The 17,974-nt window shown below is 37.2% G+C and overlaps 1 protein-coding gene across 2 annotated transcripts in view; it reads left to right on the plus strand.

Moving 5' to 3' along the window:
* The first annotated feature begins 9,631 nt into the window (after positions 1-9,631).
* Positions 9,632-17,974, plus strand: part of HCRTR2 (hypocretin receptor 2) — a 113,759-nt gene continuing 105,416 nt past the window's right edge. For both annotated transcript variants that reach the window (XM_046006220.1, XM_046006221.1), the window contains exon 1: positions 9,632-9,871. In XM_046006220.1, the coding sequence (XP_045862176.1) occupies positions 9,649-9,871 (223 nt within the window). In that variant the 5' untranslated portion in view covers positions 9,632-9,648. The remainder of the gene's footprint in view (positions 9,872-17,974) is intronic.

Consider the following 17,974-nt stretch of genomic DNA (forward strand, 5'->3'; position numbering starts at 1 on the left):
ATTGAGAAGCAATTATAGCACAGCTGCAGTGTATGAGTTTAATGTACAAAAGTAATTGATTTTTTTTTTTCATTCCAGCAATGAACAAATGGAATTTGAAGTTAAAGATATAAGAACATTGGGGCGCCTGGGTGGCTCAGTGGGTTGAGCCTCTGCCTTCGGCTCAGGTCATGATCCCAGGGTCCTGGAATCGGGCCCCACGCTGGACTCTGTGCTCAGCAAGGAGCCTGCTCCCCCTCCTCCCCAGCCTCTCTGCCTACTTGTGATCTCTCTCTGTCAGATAAATAAAATCTTAAAAAAAAAAAAAAGATATAAGAACATTTACTTATTCCTCAAAAAATGAAATACTTAGATATAAATATTAGCCTAACAAAATGTATACAAGATATATATATATATATATATATATATATATATATATATATATGGAAAACTACTAAACTCTGATAAATGGCATCAAAGAACTAAATAAATAGACATTCCATGTTCATGGATAGGAAAACCCAATATTACCAGGATGTCAGTTCTGCCTGACTTGATCTATAGCTTCACTGAAATTCCAATTAAAATCATATAAAATTACTTTGTGGATATCACAATATTATTATAAAGTTTATATGGAGAGGCATAGGGGAAGCATAGCCAACACAATATTGAATAAAGAACAAAGTTGGAGGGCAGACACTATCTGAGTTCAAGAATTACTCTATAGCTATTGTAATCAAGACTGTGATTATTGGGGCACCTGGGTGGCTCAGTTGGTTAGGCAACTACCTTTGGCTCAGGTCATGATCCTGGAGTCCCAGGATCGAGTCCCACATCTGGCTCCCTGCTCGGCAAGAAGTCTGCCTTTCCCGCTGACCTCTCTCCTCTCATGCTCTCTCTCCTCTCATGCTCTCTCTTTCTCATTCTCTCTCTCTCTCTCTCAAATAAATAATTTTTTTAAAAAAAGTCTGATTATTACTTAAGTAATGAACAGATAGAGACAAGGAAAAAAATAGCCCAGGAACACCTTTGTAAATATAGTCAATTGATCTTTGACAAAGGAGCAAAGGTGAAACAAGCAAAGACAGTCTCTTCAACAAATGATGCTGGAACAACTGGACATTCAGACATAAAACAAAACAAAAAAATGTATCTAGACATAGGCCTTATATCCTTCACTAAAATTAACTCAGAAATCTATCACAAACTTAAATATAAAATTTAGAACCATAAAACTTCTAGAAGATAACATAGCAGAAAATCTAGATGACCCTGGACACGTCTATGATTTTTTGGATGCAGTCCCAAAGGCATGAAAGAAATAATTGATAAACTGGATTTTGTTAAAAATCAATTACTTCTACTCTGTGAAAGATAGTAACAAAAGAAAGAGAAGACAAGCCATATACTGGGAAAATATTTGCAAAGGACACATCTGATAAAGGACTGTTATCTAAAATATACAAAAAATTCCTAAAACTCAACAAGATATAATAACATTGTATGATGACAGATGGTGACTACATTTATTGTAGCGATCATTGAGTAATGTATAGAATTGTCAAATTACTATGTTGTACACCTGAAACTAATATAACATTAGTCTTCCAACTATACTTCAGTAATACAATTTTTTTAAACATTTTTTTTTAAGATTTTATTCATTTACTTGACAGACAGAGATCACAAGCAGGCAGAGAGGCAGGCAGAGAGAGAGGAAGGGAAGCAGGCTGCACGTTGAGCAGAGAGCCCGATGCGGGGCTTGATCCCAGGACTCTGAGATCATGACCTGAGCCGAAGGCAGAGGCCTTAACCCACCAAGCCACCCAGGTGCCCCTCAGTAATACAATTTTTAAAAATGAATACCTAAACCTGGGGATTTGCAAGAAAGAAAAGCAAAACAAAATTTAACAAAACAATATACAACCTGATTAAAAAATAGGCCAAACACATTAGGAAACACCACACCAAAGAAAATATACGGGTGACAAAAAATTCATATGAAAGGATGGTCCACAGAAAATGTTATCAGTGATATGCATATTAAAATAATGAAATACCACTATATATTCATTAGAATGGCCAAATTCTAGGACACTGATAACACCTAATGCTGGTGAGGGTGTGGAACAACAGGACCTCTCATTCTCGTTGGGCGGAATACAAAATGGTACAGCCACTCTGGAACACAGTTTAGTGAGTTCTTATGAAACTAAATATAGCCCTACCATATGATCCATCAATTTTTCTCCTTGGTTCTTTCCCAAAGAAGTTGAAAACTTATGTTCAGGTTTTGAGTGATTATGATGTATCAATGTAGGTTTCTCAGTTGTAACTAATGTATCAATCTGTTGGGGGATGTTGATGATGAGACAGGATGTGCATGTGTGAGGGCAGGGAGTATATGGGAAAATCTGTACTTTCCTTTGAATTTTGCTGTGAAGTTAAAACTACCCTCAAAAAAATGAAGTCTTTAAAAATATATAATCAGATTAACTTTTGTGATATAGAAAAATGAAATATGTATTTTATAATAAAAATCAGGTCATATGCCTAAATGGTTACATGCCAAATCCACTGCTTACTTAAGAATAAATTTCCACTATCTCAGCCAAGTATTATTATTTTCAAGACAGGGAAGCCCAGTCAAATGAGCTCAAGAAAAGAGTAATATTTGCTGAAAGAACATAGTGGTATGTCAAGGAACACAAGCCCAAGAGCATAGCAGGATCACATGCAGTCCAGGGACTGATGTTTGGAAAGGCAGGTCTTGCACTAGTACTCTCCTTCCTGGGAGGCCATCTTTCAGAGTGGCTGAGAGTAATAAGTAGTTCTTAGTGAAGGATACCTAGAATGGGTAAACACCCCAAAAGTTATAGCCTGTACTTTACTATAGGATTGCTTTGAAACGTATCTTTCTCTACTCCCTATTTTTCTCCCATTTTAACCATTTGTTATTGTAAAAGGGAAAAATGATCTTTAGGTTATGGAAATAGGTGAATTAATAGAGTAGGACAATAGACAAAAAGATTAAGTCCTTTCTAAGCTAAATATTTCGTAGTAATAGGCAATAATATATTTATGTTTTCAGGAATTTCCAGGTTTCCTACGAACCAACATGACAGGTACACATAATTTTTCATAAAAATCACTTTTTGTAAATGAATCTCTTCCTCAATTCAGTTCAGTCCTGATCAACATGTAGTGATTAATGAGTAGCTACATTCAAAGTGTTGTGCTAGGTTCTGGGTGCAAAAAGATGAAACAGAGAATATTTATGCCCTTAAGTGTATAGTATAAACAAAAGCATTTATACCTAAGAGGACATAGAAGGATATTGATCTTCTCTGGAGAGGCCTCACCTTGAAGGGCATAATAATTTCCCCTTAAATCCTGTTCTTCAATGTTACTTAAAATATAACCGGAAATTTTAAAATATATGAAATGTATATAATTTTACAAATGTGTTCTTTAAGAATCAAAATTTTATAGTATTATTACTACTAATAATGGAAACAGCTCACCATACTGCAAAGTTTTTGGTTCTTTACTATGGGAACAGAACAGAGTAATGGCAAAAAAAAATACACATTTCTGGAATTGGATCATGACTACTCTGGTCAAGGACCCTTCCATTTTTCTAGCTGTGTGACCTTGGGAAAGTTACTTCTCCATCTCTTACTTTCTTCATCTATAAAATTGGTGTGATAACTAACAAGACCTACTTCGTAGAGTTGTGAAGATCAATTTAGTTAATAAATGCAATGTGCTTGGCACAGGGCTTAGCTCATATAAGAACTCATTGGAATGCTGACTATTCATGGTGCCTCACAAAAGTTTACTGGCTTCCATTCTGTTACCAACTGTCTCTCCAGTCCCTACCACTGGAGGTTATCATTCTCCATTCTTCAGTTATGAGATTAGGTAACATCTCCAACAGTCATCTTGGCCCCACTCTGACAAAGTAAATGTCTCTTCCTTTACTTTCAGATCTCCTTAGATGTACACATAAGGGCATTTGTTTTACTAAATTAAATTACTGGCTTACTCCTCTATGCTTTTCATGAGACAAAACCTGAATAAGAGCAGAACAGTGTTTATCTGTGCTCAACATAGGATAGGAATAGAACATGACTTTCATAGATTGTTGAATCAAAGAACCATGAAGGGAACATGTCAGATCTGATCATGCAAGGTAGGATGCAAGAAGGAACAGACAGAACCTAGTCTGAAATAAGACACAAGTAAATAAGGGAGGGAGTAAAAGAAGGATGAGAAGAAAAAGAGACAGAAATGTTTTATAGCACTTTGCAACATGTAATTTTGATTATTAATGTCTCAGTCTTTTTTTTATGTTAGTCACCATAAAATATATCATTAGTTTTTGATGCAGTGTTCCAGAATTCATTGTTTGTGTGTAACACCCTGTGTTTCATGCAATACATGCCCTCCTTAATACCCATCACCAGGCTAACCTGTCCCCCCAATCCCCTCCCCTCTAAAGCCCTGTTTGCCTCTTGGAGTCCATAGTGTCTCATGGTTCATCCTTGCCCTGGCTTCTCCCCTTTCATTTCCCTTCCTACTCCTAATATCCTCCATGTTATTCCTAATGTTCCACAAATAAGTGAAACCATATAATAATAAACTTTCTCTGCTTGACTCATTTCACTCAGCATAAGCTCCTCCAGTTCCATCCATGTTGAAGCAAATGTTGTGTATTCATCCTTTCTGATGTCTGAGTAATATTCCATTTATATATGGACTATATCATCTTTATCCATTCATCTGTGGAAGGGCATCTCGTCTCCTTCTACTGTTTGGTTATTGTGGACATTGCTGATATGAGCCTTGTCATAGCTAATATAATTTTCAGTTGTAAAAATAAAATAATATATATACATATAAAAATAAAAAATAAAATGATATATTGTTTTAAATAAATTCATTTTACCTGGAAAAAAAAAAGTCTCGGTCTTCTAGGGCATGAAGTTGTTTCATGCTCAGTAACACACTCAAGAGTTTCTCGTAAGAGGAATAAGTTATCAGAGGTCCCTTTCCCTTATTTTTCTTGAAAAACAGATTGCTAGGCCCTCCCATGGACCAGGGACTTTTCCAGAAAGATTTAGCAAGGCCATATTATAAGAAAATGTGGTGTTTGGATGATGTTAGAGATGTCAGATAACTTCCTGCAAAACTAATGCATTTATTTGGGGTATAACATGCAAGCTCAGTACAGTCATTATGGAGAGTGCTCAGACTTGATTTTATTTTCTTTCCAACAGAAAAGAAAGAAGAAAAACAACTTCTTTTCAATCAGGGGACACTTCTCTGTTTTTTTTCTTCAATTTATTCTTCAAAATACACAGCGAAACAGAGAAATGAACTTCAAACATCCTATTACCATGTAGTCAGCCTTCTTCAAGAAAGTAAAACAAGATTGCTGTATTCTGGATGATATCTATTCAAACCATTATTTTTTTTTATAACACCCATCTCCTCTCAATCTTTAGAATCACTATCTCCCTTGTGACAGTATTATTATACTACTCTCCTACCTAGTACCCTGTTTTCAGTCTTACTGTCTGTAATCCATTTTCTACATCATTGCCAGAGATGTTGAAAAAGCCTGACCTTGTTCACTTTACCTTGCTTTTGTCTATATGCTCCATGTTTTCTCCTGCTTCTAAGTCTTCAGGAAATCCTGCCCTCCCTGCCTGAACACTTCCCATCCCTAACCAACTAGTAATCTCTTTCTCTTAAAGGAATCAGCTCAAGAGTGACTTTCCCTGTGGGGGAGCCATCCATTTTGGTTTTCTCCAGGCTGAATTAGGTGTTCTTTTATGTTCTCATGACACTCTCTGTATCCTTCTACCCTAGAAACTCTCAGAGTGATTCTATAATCATAACATTTCTAATTCTCTCGTGCACTAAAAAATCATTGAGGCTAGACTATGTCTTACTGATCTTTATGCCTCTAGCTCTTAACTAAACTCCTGGGCACATAGGAAATACTCAGAAATATTTCATGAAATGGGTTCATAAAGTTATAGGCTATGAAAAGTATAGTCTGGCATCAGAAGTAAGAATATAAAACCTGGGATAACCCTAGTAATCTGAGATCTCTGAACAACCTAACCACTACCACTGAGGGGAAAAAATCTGGCTTTGAGTTTTATTTTCTTTTTCTTTCTAATTTTTAATATATTCAGTTTAGTCAAAGAGCTAAAAGCAACAGAAAAAGATATAAGATGGGTAGTTAAACTCAGGCTATTGTGAGCTACATTTCTCTCTCTTTTTTTATAATACAAACACTTAGAGGAATTGATATGTAAAGCAAATAATAGTCACAATTTTTGATCACATAGTTTTAAATTTTATTCAACAAACATTTTCAGATTCCTTCTATATACCAGATACTGTTCTAAAAATAATCAATTCATTAAATTCTGATAACAACCTTAAGAAGTCATCACTAGACAAATTTGGAAATTTTTTTTTAAATTGTCATGCCATATCAGGACTCCTTTTCCTTTTCCATACATCCAACAGAAAGATTTTGAAGTGAAGAAAACAATACTTATAGAACTAATAATTATTTTCAAATGCCCTAAAAGATATCAAGAGATCTAAAGAAGGACATCACATTAAATGAGTACTGTAATATTTATCATCTCTAACATGTTTACAAAACATAAAATAATAATTTGAAGATTTGGGTGAATTTTTATATGGTAATAGAGTACCCTGTATTTAAAATAAAATGCCCGATCAATTATGGACAGAAAGAAATGGAATACTTTTCAAGATCAATCCAGGCTTGTCACAACAAAAAGCAGATATCAGAACAAAATCTTGAAACTATTCTCCTTTCTCCTTATTTATACTTTTAGTAAAGAGTGATGATTAATTGCAGGTAGAGGACTTTAAAAGAACAGACTTAATTATAAACAAGTTGAAGGGCCACACACACGATAACCCTAAATGCACTGAGTATAGAAAACAGTATATTGGGTCCATATTTGTGGATTGTCTATGATAAGAAATTTGAAGATGTTAATGAATATAGATTGCAACTAGAGTAACCACAACCTTTCCCATTTTTAAAAGATTTGTACATGGAAGAGGGAAAAAAAGACATTAATAAATCAGAGGGACACATTATATCATAGGATAAAGTTAGCAGATTTGTATCAGTGAACCTGAATGAAGACACAGAAGGCCTCCTTGTTAAATTTACTGATGACAGGACGTCTGGTGAAATGGCTAATGCCTTGGATAATAGCAGCAGTATTTAAGATCTCATTAAACCCCAAATTAACAAAATTAATATATGCATACATCATGTGGGTATCCAACTTAGCTGTCACCTCTTCACATAGGCTTTTTTGATCATCTGTTTCTAACATGGCCTTTGGGATGCTCCACTCACCATTACTTCACCCTATTTTGTTTTCATCATAACGTTTATCCCTTTCTATTATTTTCTTATGCATTCATTACTTGATTTGTTCCCTTTCTAACTTCCCTAGAAAGTAAAGTACATGAATGTGGTAATCTTGTTTAACTTGTATCACTGAGAGTAGAATAGAAACACTAAGTAAATATTTGTCAAAGAAATCAAATGCCAACTTATTTTCTTCTCTTAAAAAATAACCAATGCTTGGGGCACCTGGGTGGCTCAGTGGGTGAACCGTCTGTCTTTGGCTCAGGTCATGATCTCAGGGTCCTGGGATGGAGCCCCTGCTCAGTGGGGAGCCTGCCTCTCTCCTTTCTTCTGCTCCTCCCCCCATTCATGTTCTGTTTTTCTTTCTTTCAAACAAATCTTTAACAAAAATGACTAGTGCAGATGGGAAAATATAACAATAGTATTTCTAGTGAAATATGACATCTGTAGAATAGTAGAAACCCTAAGCTAGGATCAGAAGAACTGGATGGATAGTCTTGCCATAGATTAGTCACTTGACCTTTGGTAAATTATTTAATTTCTCCAGAACAGTTTCCTGATCTGTAGAACAGGCTAATCAGGTCAGCTCCTCAGCTGTTTTAAAATAATGTGTATGAAAAAATTTTTCAACTATAAAGTACAAAATAACTGTGAAGAATTATGACTAGGGTAGGGCTAGGTGGATTGACTTAACATTCAACATAAACCAGCAGTATCTTGTGACATTTGAAAAAGATAATTAGATACAGATATTTGTTGCATCAGGGAAAAAGTGGAGGAAAGGGAAGGGGACTGTGATACTTATTTTAAATATGTGAAGGATTGTCATGTGGAAGACTAATTCCATGTAGCACCAAGAAGCAAACTAGGTATTGAGGGTAGAAGACGAAGAAAATTAGATGTTGGTTAAGACATTATTTTAATGGAAGGAAAACTTTTCTCACCTTCAGAGCAGTTCCATAATGTGGAAGTCATATAAATTGAGGTGGTCCATCCAAACTAGTTGCGAGAACATCAGCAATGTATTTGAAGGCTTCTAATATTAACTAGAGTTCAGGCTTGGTGATGTTAGAGGCCCTTCCCATGTCTAGAATATAATCAAATACTATATTCCTATTGTGGATATTGAGAATGAAAGGATCCTGGACTCACACTGTGAAGGATCCCAAAATATTCTTCTTAGAAGCTAAATCAATTACATTAGAGAGTGGCAAGTGACATCAGCCCTGAGTCAGTAAGAAGAAAGACCAGTGGGGTGTGGTATTCACCAGAGAGCATTTTTGCTTACATTACTACAGCATCCTAAGAATCTGTTAAACATGTGGATGTTTCCTTTGCTTGACAACATTAACTATTAGCACATTTATGACCCTGTGTCCTTCTAGTTTTGCTGCTGTGTTTCTTAGGACACTTGGTGTTGTAAGTACAAATTCCAGCTAAATATATCCTTCAATTCAAAAAACAGTCTCCTTCCCCAGTTTGGAGAAGGGAGAGTGGAGGTGATATCTTCAAGATTCAGCAAGTGCTAAGTTGGCAAAGCCAAACAGATGTGAAAATGTTTGCCTGAGATGACTTTTACACAGTGCTGCTTGAGGGACACAGTGGCTCCTCTTCATTACTTGTATGTTGTCAGTAAAAAGGCAAATGCATCAACAAATCCTATATTAACGATAAGTGAACATGTTTGTTATCTCCATAGACCTACACATGTCTGTGTATGGGTTATGGAAATTGCACGTGAAAAATGGAAAAGAGAAGTAGAAAAGCGGGAGATTTAACTCACGGAGAAATAGGTTAAAACAATTTTTATGACTCTCCCACACCCCCCCCCCCCCCTTCAGATTCAGCTCTCCCTCAGCGCGGGTGGAGGCTGTGAGCTGCGGACTCAAGTGCTGGAATGAGCAGTAATTGAGCCTGAGCCGAGCCCGAGGTAGCGTTCTCCTCCCGGTGTCATTGCTGCAGCCTCTAGTGCAAGGAACCCTAGTTCCTTGGCCACCTCTCTTCGCGGTGCAAAATCGTCTGCAAAGACAGAGAAGCCGCCGCAGAAGTTGCCGGGCACAAGACTCCGGAGGCATTGGCTCAGTAACTTTTCACGTCATTTTCTGCTCTGGAGCCCCTTTTCGCGTCTCCGCGCCGCCTTTCGCACCGCAAATCACAGTGCTCATGGGGCAGGCGAAGAGCGGCTTGCGGCACTGAGCGGAACCGGACTCGAGCCCGTGATGTCCGGTACCAAATTGGAGGACTCCCCCCCTTGTCGCAACTGGTCATCTGCTTCGGAGCTGAATGAAACTCAAGAGCCCTTTTTGAACCCCACCGACTATGACGACGAGGAATTCCTGCGGTACCTGTGGAGGGAATACCTACACCCGAAAGAATATGAGTGGGTCCTGATTGCTGGGTACATCATCGTGTTCGTGGTGGCTCTTATTGGGAACGTCCTGGGTGAGTCTGGTCCAGGGCAGTCCTCCAGAGGGCTGTCACGTCCCCTCCGCCCCAGGCTGCGAAGCCTCTGAAGACCCCTCCCTCCCCCTGGGATGCAAACAAAGCAGTCGCTGCTCTCCGGGTGGGGTTTTCTATTTAAAAAAAAAAAAAAAAAAAGTTTTCTGATTTTCGGAACCAGGACCAAGCCCTGGAATGGTAATTTCTTTTTCTTCAGGCAGACGCGGGGAAGCGCGTTTCTTTTGCGATCATCTCGGTTATAGGTGGCGAGAGCGGGGTAAGGACGGGGTCTCCAGGTGGATTTTGTTGAGTATGGGGAAATTCGTCATCCTTTTGTGTAACGTACGTAGCCGGGGATTTCGGGGGCTTTCTGGAGAGGTAAAGCTGGCAGAGGGCAAAGCCGTGCTCCTAAGGAGCAAGCTCTCAGTGGCCATTGAAGTCACAAAGGATTTGTGAGCTAGGTAGAGTGTCCTTTGGCGAAGAGGTTAGGCTCTGTCTGGAGGTGGTAATGAAAAGGCAGGGAGCAGAGACAGAGGCAAAGCACGGAGGTGCACTCACACACTGAAGCTAAATTAAACAGGAACCATGCCAGGAGCCAGCAAGAAGGAGGGGCATCTGAGAAAAGTACCAAAGAGATCTCAATCATTCATCCGCCTATCCATCCATTCATCATTCATCCACTCAACCACTCCTCCCCCCCAACACACAGCATACTTGTTGCCAGGCTTGGGGAAATTTCGTGATTTATTTATTTATTTATTTGTTATTATTTTATTATTATTATTATTATTTTTTTTTTTTTTTTGGTCCAAAGACAAGACCAAGCTAAATGCTAGACTCCCTATTTGTCTCTGAGTTCGTATGCAACATAGATTTCCCCATGGGCTTCCCAGCTTGGCACAATTTGAGTGTTGGATGGGGTACAGTGCTGTATGGGGCTGTGATGATGTAGTTTTATTAGGGCAGCTGGGGAATCCACTTAAAAGGAGCTTTGGAAGGGAGGGATGAGTTAACATGAATTGTGAATGGAAGGAGAGTGTACCTTGATGAATGGAAAGTGGGAGGCGTTTCAAATGCAGAGGGCAGTGTGGAGGCAATCTGTTAAAAATGACAGGAGGAGACTGGGTGTGGGGGAAGCTAGGATAAGATGCTCTTGATTTTCAGTTACAAAAAGGGAAGATGAGTGAGGCGAGATAGGCTGAGTGGCTTTGAAGTCCAAAGCAAAGAATCTGTAGCTGCAATGGAGGATGATAAGGAACTTACCAGTTTTCATCACTAATCTGATTTTTACCTTCTTTCCCCAAATGTGTCAGTCTGGTAGGAAGCATTCAAAGTACTCTCTCACCAATTCAGCAGACAGAGTAGTTGGTAGTATATGACTGAGAAGCATTCTGGAGAGTTGGTAGAATATTATTTTTTTAAGAGAGATGCAAATCCTCTGAAAACTTTTTTTTTCTTTAAATAATACTTTTATTTTGTTGATATTTTAAAGGTAAACATAAAGGGAATCTTTGGGTGTTGCAAACAAGGTGGAAGAAGGTGAAAATACACACGCTTAGGGTCCTTTGTTATAAGGACAATTCTGTTAATAATAATGTTAATAATAAAAACGTTAATAATAATAATCCATTCTTAGAGTTACAACTATTAAAACACATAGCCGCCAGCATAGAAACATATCACTGTGTCATGCCAACACTTAATGATAAGTAAGTAATCTAAATTGAACATTCATTGAGTACCTACCATGTGCCAGACTCCTTCACATATACCTTCATTTAAACCTCAAAATAACCCACATTTGACAGAAGAAACAAGACTTAGAGAAATGAAATGGTTTATTAAAGAACATAATTCAGATTCAACTGCATTTCTTCTGAGCTCAGATCCAGAATTCTCCATTGGTATTCTACTCTAGAGCTAGAAAGCATAGAGAGAATGAATTCTTTGCTCCTTGTTTTCTGCAAGCCTATTAAATGTACTTCCTGTTCTCTCTTGCATCTATGTCCACTGTTAATAAATTACCATAAAGGGTTAATGGCTCTGTCATTGTCTCCAAGAAAATTCTATCCAGAGAGGAATGTTATTGCATTGCGGTAAAAATTTGACCTGTTTTGCAGGAATAGCTGCAAATCATAACTATTCCCCTTCCCTAATTTTTATTTCAGGCTTAATCTGTGTGGTGAAATCTGTTTCCCTTTGCTGTTACTTTATTCTGGCCTTACACAGAATATTGATGCCTACTCTTTATATTCCAACTGAATAGTTTAGGGGTACGTTTAGGGTTACGTGTTTGCAAGCCTGAGGAGTGTTTTAGTCTCAAGAAGGGAACACATCTCTGTATTTCCTAATGTCAAGGAAAAGAGCACTGTCCACAGCCCCAAGTGCTGAAATGGCCAGTTCCATTCAGCTTAAAAAGAAAAATTTACTCAAAGCACTGGGCTCTCAAGATACTGATAACTATTTTCTTCAGGACTAAATGACACAGAAATCCTCTCTGGTTGAACTGAAACCCATTCTTTACTGACATATTCCCTGAAAGTTGATGAAGTTTAAGTTTGACATTTAAACAAATGATCAGTGTCTCATTACTCACAGACAACTTCCTGCTCTTTGATATCACTGTCAAATTTGCAAAATGGATTAGATTGAGAATTGCTTTTTTGCCCCTTTGGTAAAAGTAATTTTATGCATAGAGTGGTAGGACAAGGAATCACATTATTCATGCAAGATAAAGAGGCAACTATTAGGTATGAAGGTGAAAGACCACAGTGTAGGCAGCAGATGTAATCCCTGACCCTTCGGGTCTACTCACCATTTGCACTTTCATATAACTGACTACTTGGAAAATTTCAACCTTGTTGAACTTTCGGATATAATATGATCAGTTAGAAGTCATTTCCCCTACAATGTCCTTTTGTAAAATGATGTAACAGGATATTCCCTGAGCAGAATGACAAAGCCTTATCATCTCCACCTCTTTTTCTTCTTTCCACAGTTCTTTTCTCTCATTGTGTCCCTTCTCCCATCTGTATCATGTATTTCTTTCCAGTGATTAAAAGCATTTTTCTGAAAAAAAAATGCAACATAAGTCATTCAAAATAAGACAAAAGTTACCCTACATTAAATTTCATGAGTATATGCATTCTAATAAAAGACATATGCATGTCTACTTACAGAATTTTAGGTCACAGGAAAGAAGAAAAGACAGAGTTCTTTTTGGACACAGTGTTTTTCCAGTATCTTCAAAATTATGCCACATATAACCTGTTCCTAAGTATGTCTTGTACTATAGCCAAATAGATGCATTCAATTATTTTACCAGTACATTTTGAACAATATTATGTTTTTTAAAATTAATATGTTTTGGGGGGGAGGGCTCTTGGGGACACTCAGAGGAATGTATTTGATGTTATTCCTACTTATTTTTCCTTGAGTTGGAACTGGATGGAGTGGTGGTTCTAGTCAATTCAAGCATTGAACAGCTGGAGGAAATGACCACGTCTCTACCTATCTTACTTCTGCATTCAAAGATATCTTGATTTCTTTTTAACCTGGAATGCTTCTATCTTCTCTGTTGTTGTCTCCATTTGAAAAATGAGAAGAACATTCAACAGTCCAGGTGTGCTTCTTGCTTCTTGTATGACCATTTGCATGTTATTGAACTCTCTAAGTCTATTTTTTCTATTTGAAAATTAAGGTTGATAATATGGGCCTTATAGAAATCTTATGTATAATATTACATATACAGAAGTACACAGACATGTGTCTGTATTTTTCTTACACATAGTAGGCACAGAATGCTAATTTCTATCCCTTCATTCTCACTATTGAAATCTCTTCTTGATGTAGTTTGCAGCCGTCTTCTGCCTCTATGATCAGTCTGCAGCTCTGTAGCTCTTTTCAACCTCTGTTCTGCCTTTTTCTCAATTGATATGTTTCCTAAAAGCTATTAGTAAAGTGGAGTTGGCACATGTTGCTCTCCTTTTCTAACCAGATCCACCTACTCATCGCCTAACAGGTGTTTAGTGCCTTCATACTAACTACTTAACATTGCCTTCTCAGCTCTCGGTGAAAGTCATTGCTAAGTATCAGGATAATATTCTCTTTTAGCTTAAATTTGCTTGCACTGGGTCCTATCTACTGAGTTATGGGTCGCTGTTGGGTTGTTGTTTGGTCTGTCACTATTAAAGTTTTTTTTTTTTTTCTTAATTTATTTGACAGAGAGATCACAAGTACGTAGAGAGGCAGGCAGAGAGAGAGGAGGAAGCAGGCTCCCCGCGGAGCAGAGAGCCTGATGCGGGGCTCGATCCCAGGACCCTGAGATCATGACCTGAGCCGAAGGCAGTGGCTTAATCCACTGAGCCACCCAGGCACCCCGTCACTATTAAAGTTTTAAATAGCATGCGTGCATACACATGTAATATGTTGGTTTAACTCAGGTGAAGTGCACTATCTATTAAGGAATATACCAGATAACATTTAAATTAAATTGGGAGGATGAGATGGGAGGAATATCTGCAATGGGGTGCCGATTACAGAGTTAATCATATGTCCCAGATATGCAACTGGCAGAGTTGCAAGTTCGTACTACTTCTAAGCCTAAAAAACATTTATTTCCTACTTCTAATGACCAGTTCACATCTGTGGGTGTTTCTTTCTTTTTTTTTTTTTTTAAGATTTATTTTTTTGACAGATAGAGATTACAGGTAGGCAGAGAGGCAGGCAGAGAGAGAGAGAGAGAGGAGTAAGCAGGCTCCCAGCCAAGCAGAGAGCCCGATGCGGGGCTCGATCCCAGGACCCTGGGATCATGACCTGAGCCGAAGGCAGAGGCTTTAACCCGCTGAGCCACCCAGGCGCCCCCTGTGGGTGTTTCTAAACCCACCCTTTCCTACACAGGAGACAAAAGGAGGTTAGAGATAATACGTTACTCATTTCTGCCAAGACCTGATAGAAGTCATGAACTATGGGGGTAAAAGGTAATAGTGGCCATAGAGCTTTAAACTTTTGTGTTTTTAGTTACATAATGTAAAATATGTTTATCTGAATAAGAATTAAACTGATGCTACCACACTTTGACTAAAAGCATAACCACCTAGTTTTACTGGGTAAAATAAATCATGTTTTTTTATTTATTTTATAACGGAGTGTTATTTTATAACAGAATCTCAGTGATAATTTTTTAAATGGTTGCGTTATAGATAACAGCAACATGTATCACTTACAGACAATAATGACATAACGTGCTACTGATAAGGTAAATGTAATGGGTTCTTCCTATATTTGGAAAAAACGAGGAAAATGAAATAATGAAAATAATACCAATTTTCAAAAAAGACCAAATCCAGCACTCAAATGCAAATACAGTATTCCAGTGTTTAAAATTTCTTATTGTTTTCATTAGGACATACATATATGTTTTATATTATATATGTATATATTATATATACATTACATTAATTTTCATCATTTTATATTCTGGGATATATTTGCAAATCCTCATGTATTGCAGCTATGTTAGCTGGATTCTCACTCAGCTCCCCATATTCAGGAGTATCCACTGCTGAAAAAGACAGAAAAAATAATTTTCTGTCTTTCTTCCTACAGCATTATGACATAACCCAAAATTATAGGGATGCGTGTTCTATTAAGTACTGGCTCACTAATAGGAGTCAGTCAGTGACCTTTGATAGGGGACCCTGAGGATTCATCTCTAGTTCCCCTTCTCACTGCAAAGGAAAATGAAGAATATTTATTGAGCACCAAATGTTAAGTCCTGAATGCTAAGCTCCACAATGCATATATATATTTTATTGATGCCTCATAGCAAACTAAAAGGAGATTGATAGCTTTGTTTTACAAATGAGGAAAATGATGTTCAAAAGCTATTTTAACTTGTTCCAAAGTTTAGTCAGACAGTAAGAAGCAGAACTTAGTTTCAAGTATGGATTGATCAGGTTCCCATGGCCCAGCTGTGTTCCATTACTTCATCCTGTCTCCCTTGTTTCTCATCTTGACTCAGACAGAAACACGGAAGAAAAAAGAGTGGAAATGATGCTTAGATGTGCCCTCTAGACTATTTACAGAGTTGTTCTGGCATGTTGCCATGCTCTATCTCTGATAGACTACAGTTCTTCAGCTATGAGGATGAGCTCATTTGATAAGCTAATCAAGGTCAGGCTCGTGTTATTTTACAAGAGAAAATTTCAAGGTAAAATAGTTGCTGCCAAAAATGCTTTTCCTGTTTGGGATGGGGGTGGGGTGACTCATTGGGTAAATGTTAGATAATTGTGGCCAAGGATTATTTTGCTATTGAGTGTGCTGTCTTTAGACACAACTTAAGACTGAGAACCTAAACATTTAATATGTCAAATAATCCAAAGATATTTCTTTCCTTTATTAGTTTTCAAACCTACTCATGTACTTTTTTAAAAAAATAATTTAAAAAAATAATCAGTTTCTATTGATTTGATTGAATAAATCAATCTTTATATCACATAATGATATGTTCCTAGAGCATAATGGTGTTATGTATGTCCAAAGAGCATTGCCCATCACACCAGACATGAAATGACCTTTAAATGCAGACATTGGAACACTTTGCGACACTAAAGGATGAAATACATAACCTATATGACCAGTCTTTTGAATTGCTGAATCTTCGGGCTGAATTTATTCATTTTACTTTTGTTCCCAATGAGGGATTATCTTTTAACCAAGTAAATAGATATAGGATACATATTTTAAATATATATATTCTTTTTCCAATAGAATAATTTTCTTATAAACAAAAACAAATTTTCAGAATAAATATATACTTTATTCTTAAAAAATATTTTGGAATTATCATCATTGACTCTTTTCCAATAATTTTGTTTCAATATTAAATAGATATGAAGAATGTTTAATAATTATGTAGTATTTTACTCTTCAGAAGACATTGTTACATATATATTGTCTCACTTATTCTTCACAATATTATGAGATAGGTCTTATTTAATGAATCAAGTACTTGAAGTGATTTAAAATTACTTAAAAAGTTTGAATAATTGGAGATATCAAAGGGTTATATGTCAGCTAGGGGAAAACTTGCCAGTTTCTTGTATTCCAAGAGACCAGATTAAGGGATGCTAACCACCTTTGGCCTTTAGCTATGATGTCTTTGATACATGATTTTGTCGATGTTCTGAGTACAGACACACACACATTAACCAAATTCACAAACCTGGCAAAAAAAAGAAAAGAAAGAATTTTACTGTTTTGATTTAAAATAATGGTTTTATTATTTAAAATTAATTAAATTAATAATTTAAAATTATTCACTTTTATGAATCTTAGAATACTTGAAGTCCGTCCAATCATCATAGTTTCTTCTGATAGTCATATCTACATCACTGGTTTGAATAGCTAGGTTATGCCATAGTAGCAAGTAAACCCAAATTTTCATTGGTTTTATGTCACAGAAGTTTATTTCTTGTCTGTTTAACATTTAATGTGGGTTGGAGAGTCTGTTTCATACAATGACACCAGGTTGAGGAGTCCCTCGTGTTTTATGTACCACCTTAACATGTGGCTTCCATTATAACCAAACTGGTTCTCAATGTTCCTGCATCAGCTGATAGTCACACCCTGTGTAGCTCTTTTCACACTGTGCCAGAATCAGCTTGGATGACCAATATCGTACAGCAGAAGTGACAGTATGTCACTTTCAAGGTAACATTATAAAAGGTTATAGCTTTTTTTTAATACTATTTTTTTTCTTTTTTTAAAGATTTTATTTATTTATTTGACACAGAGAGAGGGATCACAAGTAGGCAGAGAGGCAGGCAGATAGAGAGGGGGGGAAGCAGGGAGCCCCATGCAGGGCTCGATCCTAGGACCCTGAAATCATAACTTGAGCCGAAGGGAGAGGCCTAACCCACTAAGCCACCCAGGCACCCCAAGGTTACAGCTTCTGCCTTGAGTTCCTACTCTTTCTCTCTTGCTCTTGGATATCTTGCTATGCAGAATGTAAGGTGCCTTGTGAGCAACCCACATGGTAAAGAATTGAAATATCCAGGCAACTACTATATAGGAAATGTGGCCTGCTAAAAACGGCATGTATGA

Source organism: Meles meles, chromosome 5 (genome assembly GCF_922984935.1).
Source record: "Meles meles chromosome 5, mMelMel3.1 paternal haplotype, whole genome shotgun sequence".
Classification (NCBI taxonomy): domain Eukaryota; kingdom Metazoa; phylum Chordata; class Mammalia; order Carnivora; family Mustelidae; genus Meles; species Meles meles.